Source organism: Dermacentor variabilis, chromosome 3, assembly GCF_050947875.1.
Source record: "Dermacentor variabilis isolate Ectoservices chromosome 3, ASM5094787v1, whole genome shotgun sequence".
Taxonomy (NCBI): domain Eukaryota; kingdom Metazoa; phylum Arthropoda; class Arachnida; order Ixodida; family Ixodidae; genus Dermacentor; species Dermacentor variabilis.
In genome coordinates this window covers 12,356,571-12,378,118 of record NC_134570.1, presented here as the reverse complement: position 1 = coordinate 12,378,118, position 21,548 = coordinate 12,356,571, and the positions used below count along the sequence as shown (strand labels likewise).

The window sequence follows — 21,548 nt, the reverse complement described above, 5'->3', positions numbered from 1 at the left end:
TCTCTCGTTTATTAAGTTTGCATATAATACTGCCGTTCAAGAAACTACCGGCTTCACTCATTTTCGCTTGGTGCACGGCCGGGAAGCTGTCACAAAGTCGGACGCAATGCTTTTACCCACCCACTGTTCTAATGTCACTGATGCTGCCGAATTCGCTCGATGCGCCGAAGAGGCGCGCCAGCTCGCATGAATGCGTATCTGCCACCAACACAACGACGCCAACCGATACAGTCTTCGTCACCGGGACGTCACTTAGCAACCCGGGGACAAAGTATGGGTGTAGACACCGATCCGCCAGCATGGTCGGTCGGAGAAACTTTTGCGCCGCTACTTTGGACCTTATAGGATCGCTCAACGACTCGGCGACGTCGCATAGTGATTCCTGAAGAAGGCACCACTCGCCGTCCCCGACGCCCACGTCTGTCCGATGTTCACGTCTCTAGGTTGAAGCTACACTACTCCCTCGGACCGCAAAGCTCTACACCTCTCTCACCATCTACGTCTCCCTTAACAGTATCACCGTGGCAATCTCCAGTGCATCAATGTTCCGCATCGAGACGATGCTTCTGGGGATGGGGAGTAATGCCACGACCTTGACACAGCTGACAGCCACTCGGTGCAATTCGGTGCAACATGCTAGGCATGTTGGGTCGCTCCCAGAAGACGACGAAGGTGCCAGGACAGCTTTATAAAAACATCTCTAGTGTCGACCCAAGTCTTTTGTGGCTTTGTCTGTGACAACAGATCGTTTTTAGCTTTTTAAAGGAAGCAGGTGCTCTTATAAAACTTTAGAACCCCGCCGAGTCATTCACTACATATTACAAAACACCTCATCCACCTTGTCATCTCCGAAAAGAAGGCCGAAGTCTTTAAATAATTGTGTGGGGCCCTCCGGGCTCTTGCCCAGACGACTCACTAAGGTGACCCAACTTTTTAAAGAATGTATACCTAGTGTTTGGCACATGATAGCCTTAGCTGCTTATGTACCATCAAACTCAACTCAACTAGACCCCTCAGTTGCGGGTAGGACTTTTGCGAAACGCGCGTAAATATTGTAGCAATTTCACGTAAGCTTAAAATTCATCTATCAAATTTGCTCGCTTGAGATCCTCTAACAGATGCAGCTGTTTGATTAGCTGCGATAGCTCTTTAGCACGGGATTACGGATTTGTGAATTTCGTGCTTTTCTTTTTTGAACTTGCCAATTTTCGGCAACTCTGTAGTGTTTCCGAGAATAGCTACAATTTAAATTTTGCTCTCAAATAGAACAAATTTCAGTAAAATCAGTCCTGCGCTTGTCATAAAAACATTTGAGTTTTACATTTCTTTGAATAAGAAAGAAGGGTTCGCTTCGAGCTAAAGCTCCCTCCTAATATTTTGCTCAAGTTCAGTAATCCACATCAACTCCGAGACTCGGGATGTATTTCTGGACCCTGAGCATCATTTATTGGTTGTGGATAGTTAAATGGTATGCATTGCGCAGTTGCCTTTCTTTGTGAATTGTTACTCCGTGTAAGCTTCAATCCGCACGTTCCGTCATAGTAACTTCTGGAGAAGGTCTTTGCCAAATTTAACTCGTTCATTAGGCGCAGTGATGCAAGATGCAGTGTGGAATGACAAAACTAGCATAAGAAGTCAGTGTCATCTGGAATTCATGGTTGCTTGGTCATCAAAAAAGAAATGAAACGCATTGATTCAAAGAAAGCTACGCATTAAATTTGCTCAAATCAAAAAAGAAACGACGAAGCTACCACCGCGTAATTAAGCTTGCCCACAATACTACAAGAATACAAGACACGTTAGCTTTCGAAATCGATCTTCTCAGCGCACTAACGTTAACACGTAAACGAGTGACAATATAACTTTGTTCAATAGACCACCAGTTCTATTTCCTCACGCACCGTGTTAATCGCTCCGAAAATTATTACCCTGGTCATCGGGGACAACGTAGAACCATCAGTTACCGCCAGCGGACATAAAACAATGGGCAAAGTTCAGTGTTGTCCTTCTTTAGTGTTCAAAGAAGTTATAAATTGACAACAAAATATAAAAAAAAACAATTGAGTCTTTTTCTTGTTTTGTCAAAGGGGGCACGAACAGGGTGGGGGCATTTTCAGACTGCACTTCCTTCACTCGACCCCAGATGGCGTCTGCGTCAAGGTTCGAGATAAGTCGACGAATAGTCTGTTGTGGGGCTGATCCCGGTCAGAAGCGGCCTGGAAACGCCTCTTTCAAGCGACATGAAAATACCGCGTCGTAATCGTCGGGGCAAACGTTCACTGTCGGCAGCGGCGAAAGCGGCATTTGGCAGCCGACATTAAATTTGCGGGTTCAAGGTGCCGCCCCTGAGACTCGTGCCAGGCGCACGTTCCAGCGTCGGCATTCGCTCGGTGCGCGCGCCAGTCGCTGCGTGGGCCCCTGGCGAGATGGAGGTCGGCGCCCTTCTCGCGTGTTACCTTCGAGCGCGTTCTTGCCTCGCATGCAAATGTCTCGGTCGGCAGACTGGTCATTTCTTTTCTCAATGCACTGTCGAGGGGAGGAGCTTCTTGCGCTCCTGCCTCGTAGGCGAAGAACTGAGCACACGCCGCACGCAGCGCGCGACGGCATTTAATGAGCTCACCTTGTAGGTATACAGTTACGCCCCGCTTTTACTTTCGTTTTTCTTTGGTTCTGACCGTGGTAAAAGCTTGGGACATAGTCAGCTGTTGAATGCTGTACCTCCTCCCGGCACAGTCGAACAAAGCAACTTTGGCGTAATTCGTTCACAGGCCATTAGGCCCGTTAATTATCACCTACATTATTACATGTCCTCTAACATGCCCCCTCTAAAAATGGAGACAATTTAATGAGGCTGACTGCACGGTCGTGTGGAAATCAAACACTTCCGGCTGCTGGAAGTTGCAGCTTGGAGTATCGCTCGTAGCCAGCCTCATGTGCGCAGCACGTGAGCTACACGCGCCAAAATTTGAACTTGCCGGGTGCAAATGCTATGGAGCAGGTGTAAAACATGTGCCAAATATTAATGCGGCGTGTTCCTGGGCTCTCCGAACTCGACGCTGCCTTGCACAAGGTTGCTTCGAAACCGGCTTGAATAACCCGCCGTGGTTGCTCAGTGGCTATGGCGTTGGGCTGCTGAGCACGAGATCGCGGCATCGAATCTCTGCCATGGCCGCCGCATTTCGATGGGGGCGAAATGTGAAAACACCCGTGTACTTAGATTTAGGTGCACTTTAAAGAACCCCGGGTGGTCACAATTTCCAGAGTCCTCCACTACGGCGTGCCTCATAATCGAAGTGGTTTTGGCACGTAAAGCCCCATACTTTAAAAAAAGAACAGCTTGAATAATGTCCAAGTTTTTGCTCTTAGAACTTGCCGCCGAACTTTCAAGTCACGGCCTCAGTCACCGCAGCGTTGGCATTGTGGGACCTCAACGCTTGGAAAGGGCGGGGGAGGCGATGAGATGGAGGGGCGGGGGATTTGTCGCCAACCGGAAGGTTGTCGCCATCCTCAATACGTGCACGTGGGCTGCCACATGAAAAAGTGCCGCTATAGGAGTGGCCCAAACCTCCTTTCTTTTTTTCTGTGCTCGCGAGCGTTTCGATGGTAATTCAGGGCGCAAGTGCCTTTTCCCAAAGTCTCACCCCTGAAGAAAGCCAAATGTCAAGACGAGATACACCTGTGCCCGTTTGAGAACCAGTGGGTGCCCGGCGGCGGTGGGAATCGAACCCACAGCCGAGGCGGGCGCTCTACAACCAGGCCACGGCTGCGGTTTAACGCGCCATTGCAGATACATTATACCGTGCACCCTAGTTACTTTTTTACGGATGAGGTTCTCCCGTTTTTCCAAATATTTCGGTTGAACCAGCGAAGAGCCGCACTAACAATTTTTCGCGCAAGCGACGCGTCTTGGTGTGAAATGTGTATTACCCTTCAATGTAATCGACGCCGGAGGCACGCGCAGCTCCACCTAGCAGTGAAAGGCGTGTCCGCTATTTTTATGCTGTTTTGATGCACCCATTTAATCTCGATGAATGCACAGTCCGCGGGCTCTTCTCGTTGCTCCTCGAACATGGAATTTTTTTCTTTCCTTCGGAAAAGAACTTGCATGCAGCCCCGCAATGTTCTTGGGAAATAATTTTAAAGAAAGACTGCCAAACTATGCTTTCTATTTTCAGTATAATACGCGTTGCAGTTTATTTAGCATCTGCGTGGCGCTCAGCGAGAAAACACGTGTTTTCAGTTTCGAGCCTTCCATTCCGATTATCTCCCGGTTCTGCCTGTTGACACGACGCGTATCTTTCTCCACGTCCTGATAAGTATAGTCGGCTGCTTATAAGGGCGCTTCGGTATAGCTGAAATATTGCAAATAACATTTCTTTGAACGTAAATAGTGCCATTGAGTAATCAACACAAGCTAGTGGCTCGCTTTGCTTTATGGCTAACGCGAGGTATCCCTTGCCTAAGGCATACGGACTACGTCGTGTGCGACCGCTAGGCTGTCTACAGGCTGTTTAGAGAGTTCCTGTGGTATGCCACAAGTTGCAGCGCATTGGGCAATGCACAGCATTCTGATTCGCCATCGACGGAGTCTTTAGTGTCACTATCAGAACCGCAGCGTAAGGCGCGGCATAGCATTTGACAAAGGCATGGCGCATGTCGGTGGTGGTTGTCGCAGCCGTTTAGTGACGTCTGCAAACCTGGTTTTAAGCAAGTCTGCACACGTTTCGTAGATTAGCTGTATGAAGCGTACGTTTTTACATCAGCACTTGCGCCTGTTTAATTCGACACTTGTGCGGCCGGAAGGTTGGGGCCACCTAAAGCAGGCTTTGTTGCAAGATTCTGTGCAGTGTGGCGAAAACCTCCTGCGCGACGTTCCATGTTTCTTTTATTTTTTTTAACTTTCATTTTCAGATTCAATTTAATGTGAAATAAGTAATAATGATGTTACAAGACAAAAAGCATACCTGCAGTCATGCGAATCTGCTGTGAAGTAAGTTGCCAATCTTCCATACCACCCAAATGCCCACGTTATTAATGAAAATAAAGCGTGTAATGCGAAGACGTCGAATCGTTTCCCACCTGCGGCCAGTTTTTTCATCCATTTTCATTTCAGCGAATTTTTTTAATGCAAGGGTTAATGTCTCGTGGCATACGGGGGTATGGGATGCGGGCGCATAAGGATGATTAAATGAAATATTTTAGTTAATTGATCATTTGTGTAATTCAATAAGTACAAGTAATTTCTCCTATGTTGTCCTTGTTGATAGTTCGTTGGCTTCCTAGGAAAACATTGAACTATTTATACGAAGAACAGACCCTTGCGCCACAAAACATGCCATCACCATCACGAACAACTGAATAGTGACCGAACACGCGCATATGTGTTTTAAATATACGCGCAGTGCTGACATTCAGGATAGGCACACGTAAAATATTTCCTTCCCCAGGCACGTTACATGTGTGTAACGGTTACCCTGATAATTGTTGCGGCAATGTCTGGCTGTCTGACAGCGTCCTGGATTCTGACAACGGCGCACGCATTAAATCAGAATTTTTGCCGATACGCCCGCATAAAGTATAATTCTTGTGCACTGTTGGGGCGAGTCGACGAAGGTGTAGTCGTTTCTGTCGCTCCTGCATCAAGCGCAGTTCCTTCAAGCGATCGCTCGGTGCAGCTCAGTTGCCGCCGTGGCGATCGTTGTAAGCGGCGCATTCTCGGTGAAGTTAGTTTTGGCTCGTCGCATCGAAGCTGCGCACGACCGTGATCAAACCGACACGCTGCGGAGAATTTCTACGCCTGTCGAAGCTTCGAGGCTTCGATAAAACTGCCGGAATTGTTTTCCGTGACCCGAACGCCCATTGTCCTCGCTTAATGAAACGCTGTCAGCTGAAGACAAGTTGCTGCAGACAGTCGCACACTGATTTTTAAGATCAGTAGTAGCGCAAAGATAATGGCAAAGAAAATGAAACGGCAGACAGCGTTCTGCATGCCAAAATTTTTGACCAGTCATTTTACAGCGACGCTGTATACCGTCCAAGGAAATTTTCGTGTCGTAAGCAGAAAACTCCCCATACGTGGGCCCATCCCGGAGATAGCGCCATGATGGGCCGACCCACGGCGGAGGGGAAGCAAGCGCTCCCCATACGTGGGCCGATGCCGACGATGGTGCCATGCCGGGCCGACCCGTGGCGGAGGTGCAGTTCGCCATTAAGGGTCCCACATACACATCCTTCAGAGTGGAAGGGTGCTGATATTTTTTTAATCATTCACCAACCGATCCAATTCAGCACTTCTGATAAGTTCTTTAATGACAAATCTGTGCGACAGTTCCGAAAACCTTGTCTGGCTTATGTATAGTTTATCCTGTTGATTCCACACAAATGTTATACTCGTTCCGCAGCATGAACTCAACCTAAACGAGTGTTCAAACCCATGTCGAGATAGCAAAGTTCATTAATGCACCGGTTCTTTTCGAAACTCTCCACATAGTTATCCAATGTATAGCATAGCGTTCCTTAACGTTTCTGCTCGCTTTAAATTTTAATTAACCTATAAATAAAAATCCGTCTTGCTTATGCAAAAATTTTTCCACATTTTAAGAACCACGTAGGGCTCAGCCTCGTCCGCAACTTTCCGCAAACATTTACGCAGTTCCGTTGAAACCTGAGAAGCGTCCAGCAATAGTCATTGGTGAATCCTAAATTGTTCCTCCACATTGTCCATGGTCTGGTGTTGCATCGTCTGATAAGCTTGTTCTTTTGTGAAGCACCCCAATAAATGGTTCCATTAAGTTAGATCGCGGCCGCGGAAGATACTTTTCACGCTGCGTAAGTTATTGCCACCCCACTTCAGGAGTGCTGTCGGCTTAATATGGTTTTACCATCTGCTATAACCCGGTGTCCTCTTCATGATAAAATGTTACTGATATTGACACAGTAATCTGTTCTAGTGAAAAAGTTAGTTTTTTGAAGTTACCACAAAATTTTTAAATATATTTATCAGCTTTCCTGACACAACATAAAAGTTAAAAACAGCTACTAGAAAAATGCAGCACGAGCTATACTGTTTTGCTGCTGCAATGAAGAAATGATGCCAAAACCTTGGCAGCGGCGGCACACCCGTCCGTTCAAGATTGGACCTGAATTTTCTCGCGTCCTCACATGACCGCTTGAGACGATGACGCCTGAATACGCGCATGTTTGCCGCCTTGTCTCTGCGCTAACCTCCGCGGTTAGGCTCCGTATGTGTTCGCGAAACGCATCTCTTCATTTAGCTACAGACTCATACACGTTACGTGTTCAGGAAAGAAGCCTCGATTGTGCAAGGTCGCGCTGAGAGCCCCGAGGACCCTTCTCCTGAGTTCCGTCCCGTGCAACGCTGCTCACCGATGCGTGCGTGGGCACCGCCCGGGTTTACATATACTTAGGCGGCGGCTTAGGGTGGGACCCGTCCGATAAGTACCGACCTCGTGCCTTCATGTAGCTATTCTCGAGCGCACCAAATGCGGGCGTGCCGTCAGCTTCCGCACGGACACATACAGCTGCATATCGACGTGCACTTTGTCCAGTGACCGCTTTTCACCGGCTAACAAATGTTAAACGCTTTCGCTTGGCGCATGACGCGCCTGCATGAATCGGAAGTTTCTCGAAAGGTATCGACGCTTCTGTCAGTTGTCTGTTGTCACCAAACCTTGCGTAGCATGATTGCATGCGCGACACGAATTCTGTAGTACTTCGTGGTAGATACGCGGGCGGCTGCGGTTACGCTGGGGCGTTTGACGATCCATGTATAAAAGCCGATGCGCCTGACCCGCGGATCAATTTCGACGATCGCCGACTGTGGTCGCTACAGTCGTTGTGCTTTGAGTGTAACCTGTTCTCTGGCTGCAGGTTCGCTCAATAAGCAGTTTCGTAATTCAGTTTTCACTGTTCTTCAACGTCAATACAACGTGATATCGCATACGCATTCAGCACCTATGCATGCAGCGCCTCTCCTTATATTGCTAGCACATTCGATCGTTTTGGAGCACTAACTGCCGGAATAAGACCGCTTGCAGCAACACAACCGTCGTGGCTACTGCGGCGCGCTTCCTGCGGCGTGTTGGCACGGCGTGCTGCATACGACCGTCCCGTCGCCCGCAGCGATGTTTTTGGCATTGAAGCCGCCTGGCTTGGCGTCTGCAAAAGAGGGGCACAGCTGAAAATCGGGCCTTCTGCTGGGATGTGTGGCGGGGCGAAAGGCGGGGTGTGGTGCGATCGGCGTCTCGAATGCTTTTTCCGATCCGCATTCGAAGAGCCGGGGAAGTTGCTCCCACAACGTTTTCGTTCGATTTTAGTGTCCGGCTACAATGTAGAGGATGGGCTTTGAAATGCTCGAGCGCATTAGTTAACGCAACTTCATTAATTGCGTAGATTGTACCTCGGCATTTGGAGGCTGCCAACCTGGACGCCCGAATGGTAAACGTTCCTTGTGAATCGTGAGAGCGTACATAAATTGTACATGATATGCGTACTCGTGAACATTCTGCGCAACGCAAATTTAGGAATGAGCGAGCCTATTCCCCCTCCTCGCGAAATAAACTCGGAGTTGCTTGCAGACGATGCGTTACACTGTTCGGCTGAACGCCGCTATTATACATGGGTTTATGGGCCTTGCTGTAACTTGTATATTATCGTAGTGGTATCATAAATGCCGCTGTGGTTTTTTTCTGTGTAATGTATAGTTTACTACCACCATATGACAGTATGATTTTCCATGGTCGTTTATTCTTGGTGTTCCGTTGTCGTGCGTCATTTCGTGCGGCCAAGTAATTTCGCCTCTCGGACGCAGCCGCCGGATCCTCGGCCATGTTCCGGAGCTCCTTGCGCATCCTTAACGAGCCGTTCGACACGAACTTGGTGCGCAAGGACAGCGAGGCCTTCACGCAGCTCAGCGCGGAATTGCAGCTTTCGCTCGGCCGCGCCCTGGCGCGCCACCTGCGGCCCCCGCACAACGTGGCCTCCGTCGATGTCCTGCGGTTCGCGCCGGCCCCCGAGACCGGTGCGCTCACCGTCACGTGCGACGTCAAGCTTCCTCGCGCCGATCCCCGGGCCTTGCAGAGCGCCATCCGCTCCGTCCTCGACAGCGGTCGCATCGGCAGGTTTCACGTCTCCGGTTCGGAGTCCACGTTCACTCAGCTTGGCGGTGAGTCTCGTTTCCTTCAAGACCCCATTGAAGGGCTATTACATAAGGGCTCGGTGCATACATAAAAAAAATTGAAAGCCATCTTTTTATTACAGTGCAAGGTAATTTGTTACGGTGTTCAAAAACCTGGGACAGGTTATGACTGTGATTTCGTTAGAAAGACCGTTCCAGTCTGCTGCGGCGCGAAAAAGGAATCAAGACGAAAAAGTGACGGTGCGCGTACGCGGGCCGCGACTTGTTGCTGGTGAATGTGTGTACGGTGGCTTGCCGGGTGAGCTGCGAAAGAACGTGTGAAAAAAGGGGCAGACTAGCAGTGATAGGCCGAATTCTGTTTTCAGTGCCGATATGCTCACGTCGCAAGAGTACTTCGAATGACTAAATATTGTAGCTCGATTTTTGAAACGATTCGAGTTGATTGATGAGATCTCTAGATGCGGGTTCCAAAGGGGAAAGCGTATTCTAACTTCGTCCTGACTAGAGGCAGATAGGCTATTAATTTTATATTTCTTCGAGCGTGGCGCAAATGGTCTTTTAAAAACCCGAGTGTTTTGTTATCAGATGAAATGATGTTCGTAATTTGCATTGCCCAGGTTAAATCACTACAAAGGGTTACTCCGAGATATTTGTAGGAAGGAACTAGTTCGAGGTTGACATCAGGTATTTGGTTTGAGAAAACAAGTGGATTTCTACGGCGGCGGAAGGAGTCTTACATTTGTTAGGGCTTAGTTCTATTAGCCAAAAGTTACACCATTCTTGTGCACTTCGCAGGTCGTTTTGAAGACACGTGTTATCGGAAACGTTAATTTTACGATAAATTACGAAATCGTCTGCGAACTTACAGATGTTAGAAGGAGCATGCATTAGTAGGTCATTAATGTAAATTAGAAATGGAAGTGGACCAAGGACGGACCCTTAAGGGACGCCTGAGGTTAGAAGGGGTAGAGTTATGTTTGTTGACTAAGACTGATTGAGAGCGGTTACTTCAGAATTATTTAATCCATGCTAAGACATTGGTATTAAAATGTAACGCGGAAAGTTTTAGTAGTAGACGCTCATGAGGAACTTTGTCAAAAGCTTTGGCGAAATCTAGGAAGATGGCGTCAGTCTGGAAGTTAAAGTTTACATGCAGGTCGTGAATGAAGCTGAGTTCCGCAGGAAAAACCTTTCCTGAAGCCATGCTGCGCTGGATGAAAAAGGTGGTTGGCATCAACGAAAGTCCATGATGTGTGTAGATGATTTGTTCAAGGATTTTGCCGTCTCTCGTCTCTCTCTCGATCACGTGCTGTTTACTCTCGAAACCAACGACATTACCTTCTACGCTTTCATTCTTAAAACGTTTCTTTGTGTGAATAGCGATGTTAGAGAAAATATTATAATCTGTTCGGAGCAAGCAAGACGATTACCCCGTTATTTTTTTTCCTCGGGTAGGTGGAAGGTAACAAAAAAGGTATACCACATTGCAGTTTCTCTGAATTTCGCTACCTAATCCTAAATGGTCTTCGTCTTTATTTTTTATTTTTCGTGTTCTACAAGATGCGCGCGCTTCTTCAGCCAAAGGGACCATGGATATGTTGCTTACTACTGCTGCCAGTCGACTACAAAAAAAATATATATATTCACCGACGATTACAATACTCCCTAATGCGGAATTTAAGCGCAGCTCTATAGTGTTTTCGTTTCGAAGTATATTTAGTCATCGCACTGATCACCGCATCGCCTCGACGCGCGGCGCTTTTTGTTCGTTTACCCTAAGGGCCCACAAGGTGCATTGCGTATGGGGACATAGAGCAGTACACTTATTACACACGAACGAGCGCTGCAGGTGGTTAATAAAGCACTTTGGTGCAGCAAGTCAAACATCGTAACAATTTAAATATTCTTACAAAAATGCACAATCAACAAAGAACTAAACAGCAGATGCGAATAAGTGCTCTAGGAGAGAGTTTTGTTGCTGAAAGTGTAAGGATTCTCGATACGTTAACAATGCTAAATGAAATAAAGAAGACTGTCCTACCGTGGCAATTTTGGAGGGTAATTCATTCCATTCTTTTATTCATAAGGTTAAAGGCGAATTCTTGTACTTTTCTGTCCGGGCGAAGATATAGGATCAACTTTGTAGGCATGATAGATGTTATGTGAAGTATGAGGGGGCCGTAAAATTTGCGAACGGGCAAATGAGCTGTTGTTGTGCGGTGCGCGTAAAAAGATGATCTGGCGAATTTTGTTTGTTTTTCTGCGCACTGCGAGTGGCGGCACGCTGTTTCCTTCGGAGGCGAAACGCGTGAACATCGCGAGTGGGACGAGTCGCGCCGCTCGCCAAGGGTGGTGGCCCGGTAGGGGTGCCGAAGGACTGATGCATGTTACTGAAGAACGTGGGAGGAAATTGTGCGCTTGAAGCCTGGTGTCCCTGTCGGCCAGGTATAAGCCAAGTTGCTTTTGCGCTTTTGTTGGTATATATTCTGTTTCGTCACTTCATGTTAAACTAGAATTTATGAAGACGCCCAAGTACTTAACCGCTGTTACCGAGTTTACTGTGCTATCGTTTAATATGCAGGTAATTCGTTGAGACTTTGAGACAGAAGCCAAGTTCAAGTGTTTGACCTTTATTAATTAGCATCTTCCATTTGCAGCATCATTCTATTAGTTTATTAAAGTCGGATTCCAAAGTTCTGACGTCGTTAGGGCTAGCTAGCTCTCTGTAAATTACACAATCATCGGCACAAACGTCAACTGTCGAATTAATACTTAATGCTACGTCACGAATATATATTAAATATCAAAGCGGATCTATTACTGAACCTTGAGGGACACCTGATTTGACAAAGGTTGCATTGTAGAAAGTTATAATTTAGCCGTCCCTGATTAGCCTATCGCTAATCATGGATGACGGCGCTTCCTGTGCGCGTGCCACCGTCAACGATGCTGTGAAGCCGATGCCCAGAGCCGCGACCGCTCGCTTCGCCACGGTCCACGCGCACGGCTGTTTCTCTCGAGGCACTGTTGAGAGAGCTGCAATACGACAGCGCAGTCACGTGGTTTTATTTGATATTTCGCGGGCTTTCTTTAAGCGACGAAAAAGTCACCACCACGCAGCAAGTGCTTTGCCACAACAATGTGGATCGGTCGTTTCTGAATCCCCTTCGCAAAGTAAGAAAACGCGCTTGGCCGCAAAGTTATTAAATATTTGCATAATTGATCTTAGTTAATGAGCTAATCATACGGAATTTAAAGAATACCCTAAGGAGCGCCACATCACTTCAAATCATTTGTCGTTGGTTTCATTCAGCTGCGGTTAACCACTTCTTTTAATCTTTGGTTGAAGTTACGTGAAACACTGTGTACAGACCGGCCACACAGTTGCCGCATCCCTGCAATTGCAGCTTATGCAACCTTAATCTTCAACAGGAAACACTGGCAGCGAACGCTATGCTAGAAGGCGAGCTTTCTGATTCTCTTCCTTTCTTTCCCCCGAACGGCGCTGCCGCGGATGGGTGGATGGATGAGCACCCTTTGGTACGGGGGTATCGCCACCAAGCTCTTGTTATTATGTTGCCTAAAGTGCTACCTATGTTAAAAAACAAAAAAAACTCACTATGAATTCCCATAACAAAATTTTCTTACCCCTTGTTGTAAACTGTTTTTGCACGTCTCCGTTCTTGGTCGTTTTCCTGCATTTTTTTCCACCAATCTTCCAATCACCTCTTACTAAGCTCTATTGCGGACATGTTTACTTTACCCCTGCTCTCGCTGAATCCAAGGGTTTCAAGGATGCCAGTGGTGCCTAAATTGTACCCCTGATTTAACGCAAACAACCGCATTTCCAAAAGTAAGTCCTGGAACCATTACACCTTTCCACATACCTCGGAAAACCTCGTACCCATTGTATCCCCATATCGCTCTGTGCTTCATTATGGCTGCGTTTCTCTTCCTCTTTACTGTTGTGGTTTATGTGCTTCCATATATCTATTGCCTTCGTTTATCCATATACCAAGGCATACATATTTTCTTACCCCTGGTATTTCCTGGCCCTGTAACGCCACTGTCTGTTCACTGTTTTCATTGAATAGCATAAAACCTGACTTTCTAGCGCTAAATTTCAAACCTAAATTCTCGCCTTTCTGTCCACAAATATTAGCTGGACGTTGCAAATCACTTTGCTTGTTAGCTAACAACACAATGTCGTCTGCATAAAATAATCCTGGAAGCTGCTGCTCTGCTAATGTACGCGCCTGTCTGTATGCGAGGTTAAACACTATATTACTTCCTTCTAATGCCCTCGCCATCCTCACAATGTACATCATAAACAGCAGTGGGGATAAAGGGCACCCCTGCTTCAGTCCCTTGTTGATATCAACTTTCTCCTCACTCCTTCCCATTCAATGCAACCGGTATTTTCTAGGTAAATCACTCTCAAAAGCTGCAGGCAATCGTCACCTAAGCCTTCCCCTTTCAGAATATTCCCCAAAATGTTGCCGTCTACGTTGTCATAGGCTCCTGCAATGTCTATAAAGGCCACATATAACGGCCTGCTTTCTGCTTTTGATATTTCAATACACTGAGTAAGAACAAAGAAGTTATCATCCAAACGCCTACCTATTCTGAAGCCATTCTTAAGTTCTCCCGAAATATCATTCTCTGCCCCCGCTCGCAACTTTAATTTGATTGCCTGCATTGCTAGCCTGTATATTACCGATGTAATTGTCAACGGTCTATACGAGTGAATTCTTTCTCCCCCTTACCTTTATAAATTAAATTCATTCCACTTTATCGCCAACTGTCTAGTATTTGTCTCTTTTAAAGCTTTTTCCACTGCTTTCACCAGAGCTTCCTTACTTTTTGGTCCTAGTTCATTAATCAGCCTAACGGGAACCTCGTCTGGCCATGTGGCTGTGCTCTTAGGAATTTTCTCTTCGGGTTTCTTCCAGTTGAAATTTGTCAGCACGAACTCCTTTTTCATCAGGTTCTCTTTCCTGCTCTTTTTTTTTTTTTTTTTCAGGTACAACCTCGTCATTGCCTTGGAAAGATTCGGCTGTTATTTTTCGCATGTAATTTAATGCCGCTTTCCCTTCCAGTTTGTTTCAATCTTCGTCTAGGATATGTTGTTGTATTGTTGTTGACTTCGTGCGTAATAATTTTATGTGGTTCCAAAATATTCTAGGTGCGGCCTTCTTTTTCTCATGTATTTCTGACAACCAATGTTCACTTTCACCTTTTATCTTTCCTCGTACCAGTATTTGAACCATAAGCTTTTTCTCTCGGTTTATTTCCCATTTACTGGTTATTTCATCCTGCAGCAAATGCGCCTTCTTTGCCTGCATGTGCTCTCGAGATGCTTTCTGTCGTTCGGCGATCGCTTCTCGTATCTCCCTGTTCCACCAGCTTCTCAGTTTCTTTTTTTGCTTTCCAAGAAACATGTTGTTTCTCTTTCCGTATTTCTGTCATTATTAGATTTAAAAGCTCACTATATTCCCGCTCCTTACTAGGCCATTTGCAAAGTTCTTCCTCGACTCTTGTGACGGTATTTGTTATTTGTTCAGCCTTCAAATTTTCCACTTCCTCTCTTTGCCAATTACATATCGCATTTTCAAAATGATGCGTTTATGGTCACTCCCTATGCTGCTATACTCTTTCTGCTATACTGACCATTTCTCTCCACTTATCATAAATTCCTTCCATTATCAGACAGTAATCAATGGTCGATTTCCAGTTTCCCACTTCCCACGTGATCTGCCCTTCACACTTGGGCCCTGTATTCATGATAACGAGGTTATGTTGCTCACAAGGATCTAGCATTGAGTTCCCGTTGTTGTCAGTATAGCCATCTAGATCCTGTATGTAGGCATTCATGTCACCTAATAGGATAATTTCAGCATCATTCCTGAAACCCTCAATATCAGCACTTACGCATTCCATTAACTCTTGATTCTTCTCTGTGCAATTATTGCCGGTCCACCAATACGGTACGCCCAGCCAAGTTTTCTTTCCACTCGTACCAGATAACCAAAGATGCTCTTCACATTTGAATTCACTCTTTTCCATTTGCCTCCCTAATGGATGAACATTCAGACTCCCCCTCCCTTTCTTTCCGACTTAGTTCTGTTGAACCCTTCCCAAACATAATTCTCAATCACTGGCGGCTCTTCAGAGTCTCTAAGGTGCATTCTAGGATGGATGGAAGGTAGGAGCCTCCCCTTTGAAACGGGGTGATGGCAGTTGCCACCATGCGCAGCTTTTTATTTTTGTTTAACTGTTGTAAGTAATTAAAATTCGCCATTTTCTTTAAATACGTCTTCTTACACTCTTAACCTTATGGCACCTCTGTGCTTTTGAGCCGCCAATCCTCCAATCTCCGTTTGCTAATTTCCACCGCATATTTATTTGCATGACTATTATCTCTGAACCCTAGGGCCTCCGGAAGCGTGACTGTGCCTGCATCGACATCGGGATGGATACCATCACATTTTAGTATGAAGTGTTCTATTATTTTTAGATTTACCGCACACAGTACATGTCTTCTTCTTCGTTAAATTTCTTTTTATAGCTCCGCGTTCTAAGACATCCAGACCTAGCTTCAAAGAGTAGGGCACTGCCTCTTGAGTTATCATAAAATGCTTCCTTTCTGATCTACTGTTTCCAGTATCGATATAGTTCCACACTATGCTTCTTTTCCATTGAATTTATCCATTTTTTACCTTCCGCTTCTTTAACCTGTCGTTTAATGCTGTCTTTCTCCGTCCTCGTGTCTGGCATACTTACTAGTTAGCTTCCTAGTTCTTTTCCGCCATTGTGAGTCAACATTCTTTCTGTATAGGTATTTAGATACCTTAGCTGCCCACCTGTTATCGTCCAATTTCCTCAGGCATATTTCGTATAGGATTTTACTCTGAGCTTCCCGTGCTTCGAACGATGCCCAGCCTATATGCCCCTGTACTGCTTCGTTTGTGGTTTTCCCGTGGGCACCTAGTGCTAATCTTCCAACAGCTCTCAGATTTACTTCTAGTCTCGACTGAACTTCTGCTCTTAAGCACAGGACCGCATTCCCGAAAGTAAGCCCCGGAACCATTACTCCCTTCCAAATACCTCTCAGTATCTCATACCTGTTGTACCCCCACAATGCCCTATGTTTCAATTTCCCGGCATCTCTTCGCCCTTTTGCTATGAGAGAGATGTCATTGAAATATCATTGAGAGAGAACATTTAGTGTTCCTGTATATGCTCCAGCAGGGAGCATATATAGAGCATATACAGGAACACTAAGAACATTGAGATGTCAGCGCCACCTATTGCTACAGTCGGGAGATAGCCGCAACGACGGCATATGGCCTCTGAGATCCGAAGATCTCGCAGGCCAACTAAAACTAAAAAACCGTGTGTTACTTAGCGTACGCTGCAGTTCCGTACGCTAAACTAAACTTAGAGAATTGTAGAATACGGGCACCAAAGAGCTTTGCGTGTTTTAGCGTTGGGGGCATGCAGGGGTGAATATCATAGTTTCTCACTATAACACCTAGAGGGTAATCTGGCGCCACCGTCTATGGGAGTTTCTTAAGGGGGCACCGTGCCGTCATGGGAATGACGGTATATGTGTCTGCGAGGCTCTTGTTGGCTGGTGTTGTAAAAGGCTTCGTCTAAAACGTGGATATGGCTACGCAAATAACGCGTTCTCAAAGTAAAATCTTCATAAAATGTTTCCATTCACGCATATTACATCTTTACTCACCCACCATGCATGACCAAGCGAAGAAAAGCAAGAACAGACGACCAACTGTTTCAAAGCGAGCGTGAACCTTGTCGTCTGTCCTCCAACTTTAGCGGCCCGCTGATACTTTTTACGTAACATGTAGTCGTACACACAATAACAAGTTCTCATAGTTAAACAAAACATGTTTTCGCGTAATAATAAAGCTAAAACAGCTTTTCATGTGCTGTTCTAGTAGAAAATGAATCATTGTGACAGACGGATGTGACAGACGGAACGGTACTTGCCAAGCGCGTCTTCAAGGTGTCCTGTTTCTACGAGAACGATGCCAATCCGAATCCACAATATACCGGCATTCCCATGCATACCACAGCGCAGCAGCGCCAGATTTCCCTCTAGGTAATGTAGTGAGAAACTCTATGGTGAATATATTCTAGTTCACTATAGAATAGGGCTTTGCGTTTGCTGATAGCTGGGATAAATGAATGGATGGAGGTTAGAGCGTCCCCTTTGGAACGGGGCGGTGGGTTGCGTCACCAAGCTCTTGCTATTAAACTGCCTGATGTCCTACCTAGGTTAAACAATAAAAAAAAGTCTTTAAGAAACAGCGTCTTGCGCTTACAGCGCCACTACGGCATCAAAAAAGGCTATTATAGAAATAAAATATACCATTTTATCATAAGAATAGTAATTTGGACTTTAGTGTATTCGCATTTAATAACAATTCAGAGGTTATTCTGTAAGTAGCAAGCAATTAGTTGTGCTTAGTGTCGCTTCGATGGGTGCCGCCATGTTTGTTTACGCAAATCTTTTGGGGCTTTAGCTGAATATAGAATAGCTTATTGCACCAATTGCAATAGATCCCTTAACGTATATAATTTATTCTGGCCGTGCTCGCAAGCTCACATAAACTACGAACAGGACAAGCGCAAGTTTGAAGAAGCAATCCGGAGCGAAGAACTCGCTCCCCAACTCTGGGCCGTCCAGCAGGTCCACGACGCCGCCAGGAAAATCAGCCCCCCGTTCCGTCGTGGGAGACGCCCACTCCATGAGAGCCCAAAGCTCTCGTGGCCTGCAGGACCTCGAATAAAGTTGATTTCCTTCCTTCCTTCCTTCCTTCCTTAGCTGAATCGGTGAAATAGCATGCGCAACGCAAAACCCAAACGCAGTTCGCGTCTCGCGCATGCGTAGTAGTGGCTTCGACGTTATTTATTTGGGGCCCCAAAACGTTTGCGGCCCCTATTCTAGAACTCCCTACTTTCTATTGGTTACCAGCAACTCAAGTTTTACAACGTCCCGTGTCTAGCGACTGCAATGTTACACATGAGCCTCTTCTAATACTCTATTTCCTCTTCCCATTTACAGCAGATAATGCTCGAAAATTCGCTGTCGAGGCAAAATTATTTCGGTGTATAGTGGGATGCCAACTTAATAAAAGGGCACCTAGGGAACAGCTAAGGATGGCCGCTTAACCTAAGCGACGGTCACGCAATTATATGCCTAAGATCAATTGTATCATATGAGCGGTTAATATCTTCTTTCCTACTACTGAATGATCTCGCGCCACCTCGTTCATGTTTCTTCGTACCGCAGATTTCGGAGTGGTTAACACATTGCTACAAGGGATCACTAAAACGTTGCGTTCAATATCGCAGCGACCATTTCATTCAATTAAAATGATGCCCGCCAAATGATTTTGTTAAGTGCTTGAATCGTAATGCGGCAATAGAATTTCACTGATTTTTGACGAATGGACGGTGCGGCGATCGCAAATTGTGGGCTTGAAATATGCAGCCATTAATTTTGTTGCTTCGAAAAGACCACACCGCAGTCACACGAGTCTCTACATCATAAAAAGAAATAGCCACCGTGGTTGCTCAGTGGCTATGGTGTTGGGCTGCTGAGCACGAGGTCGCGGGATCGAATCCCGGCCACGGCGGCCGCATTTCGATGGGGCGAAATGCGAAAACATCCCTGTACTTAGATTTAGGTGCACGTTAAAAAAAAACAGGTGGCCAAAATTTCCGGAGTCCTCCACTACGCCGTGCCTTATAATCAAAGTGGTTTTGGCACGTAAAACCCCATAATTCATTCAATTCAGCATAAAAATATGCGTACCACCAGTGGATGGGTCAGTCATAGCGAACAGAATATATAGCACCTCATTTGAATACATGAGGGCTGAGTGGGCCAGGAGTATATTGCCTGGCACTGCAGCTCGTCGCGTTTTAATTACTTTATTTAACAATTGGGCTCTTACATTTCACGTCTCTTGAAGACGCAGACGAAATGTTTGGCATATGTCGGACAAATTTACATCGCTCTGAGCATATGTGAAACTGAAAACAAGGCGGAGGACGGTGACGGTCTTGTCTGGGAAACTGGACTGTGTCTGGACCATACAAAATCAAGATCATTTGGCGAATTCTATGGAAACCGATCTGCCTAAAATGCTTCATGTAATGCAGACAAGCTTTTAGTAGCCACGGGCTAACTTTAGCGGAGTTTCTGATGAAAATTGCCCTGTTCAGATCAGCTACGTACTCCGTGCAAATATTTTACTGTATGGGCCAAGAGTATTTGTTGAGCTGGCTTACGAAACCAACTTCTATTCGTTATTCACCCGCCGTAGTGGCTGAGCGGCTATGGTGTTGCGCTGCTGAGCACGATCAAATCCCGGGATCAAATCCCAGATGCGGCGGCTGCATTTCGATCGGGGCGAAATGCAAGAACGCCCGTATCCTGTGCATTGGGGGCACGTTAAAGATCACCTGGTGGTCAAGATTAATACGGGGTCCCCCACTACGGCATGCCTCCTAATCGAATCGTGGTTCTGGCATGTAGAACCCCAATTCATTCATTCTATTCGCTATTCAAAGAGGAAAATTATGTACAAACTAGTGTATTTATGTACTTGTTCACATCGCAAAGCAACGAAAAAATAATTTCGAGGGAAGTCGGCCTAATTCGTTTACTGCGCAGGCCTTCGTCAACAGCCTCATCGTCTATATGGCACCGTACCTAACATTTGGCGTGGCAGAAAAAAAAAAGCAAGATTGAATTCATCATCAGGCGAGTGTTCAAGCAGGCAATTGGCATGCCAGTCACAACACCCACGACAAACTCCTAGAATTGGGGTTACATAACGCGCTTGAACTAGTCGACGCGCACACCACCACCCAGTACGAAAGACTCGCACAGAGCCCCACATTCTACGGAAACTAAACATTCACTACGAAACACAATACGGCACGAAACTTTTCATTCCATTAGAGACGAGGTGGAACATAAAAATTCCTCAGTTGCCAAAGAATATGCACCCGGAGCACCACAAGGAGCGACGAGAGGCAAGGGCGTGGAACATTGAGAGGAGATACCATGATGTAGAACGGTAGACGTGGACGGAGAACCCAAGCGAGCGTGACCGTGAAAACGGACAACCCCGAAGTTGTGGAGGAATCGGCAATAGCATTCGCTGTTCTAAACAAAAAATTCTAAACAGTGATCATCGCGGGACGATCCAAATTATTTGGGTGCCCGCGCACTCCTCTCTCCCCGGCAACGAGGCCACTCGCAACGTAGCTCGAGGACTTACTCGCCGAGCATGTGTGCCAGCCCAGCCGGGAACGAGGAGACCGCATGATCAGCTACAAGGAAATCGCCGATTAGTATCGGCTGGGAAGGGCCCGGCACCCACCAGGTCATCCAGAGCTAACCAAGAAACAGGCGGTAGCCTGGCGCCTCCTGCAAGCAACCATGTATCCTTACCCGGTGGCCTGCAGCAGATTCTATCAAGGGCAATATGATGATTAACTTTAATTATGTAAGGGTAGGGCGGACCTGCCACATATTCTATGGGCATGCTCGAAGGTGGCTCCTTTCGGGCGCCGCAAAATTCAAAACCTGAACCAGTGGGACACCCTGCTGCTCAGCTCAGACCAGCGAGACCAGGTCTCAACTGTCCAGCTAGCCGGGGCCCAAGTGCCAGAACTATATCTTATATCTGCACCATATTGATGTGAATCATTACAACTAGCTCACCAGATGACTGTCGGCTCATCTTATTATTAAAGATGTGGCATTTAGCAGCGGGACATTGACCAAGGAAATATCTGAAACTTGAGTATTCGGGGCCGATAAGCTTAAATGGTAAATTGTACATGTTCGTTCTAACGTCCTATTTTAGAAACGGCTGCAGTGTAATTTTTGTCAGTGTTATTTATTTATTTCAAAGTACCTAATTACAGGCCCCAAGGGGAGCATTGAGTAAGGGCCGGGGTGTAATTGAACAAATGACAAGAGAAAACAGATATATGAGCGCCAAAGAATGAGAGCTAAAAATGTTTATAATGATCACGTGCTTGCAAAGCAGTGTAACAAATATTCATATCAGATTTCTTTAGTTCAGAGTATTTATGAGTACTTCAGAGTATTTAGAGTTGTAGTACATGTGTACAAAGTTTCAGTGGTATGGGATGAATACTGTCTGAGAAAAGGTACATTGAATTTGAGAAATTCATAAAGAAACGCTATTTGAGAAGAATAAAGTTTTATGTTCGGATACTGCTTGTGCATGCTCAAAATGCCCCAGGAGAATATAATTCACTGCTGACTTCCTTGCAGGTGTCTCCAAAACCCTTCTCGGGGTTCCTTTTTATCCGTCGT

General features: G+C 46.1%; 1 protein-coding gene across 27 annotated transcripts in view; it reads left to right on the top strand.

The window, feature by feature from the left end:
• The window catches only part of trol (terribly reduced optic lobes), a 623,238-nt gene that overhangs the window by 267,326 nt on the left and 334,364 nt on the right, over positions 1-21,548 (top strand). For all 27 annotated transcript variants that reach the window (XM_075684186.1, XM_075684204.1, XM_075684193.1 and 24 more), the window contains exon 3: positions 8,831-9,184. In XM_075684186.1, coding sequence (XP_075540301.1) covers positions 8,831-9,184 — 354 coding nt within the window. The remainder of the gene's footprint in view (positions 1-8,830; positions 9,185-21,548) is intronic.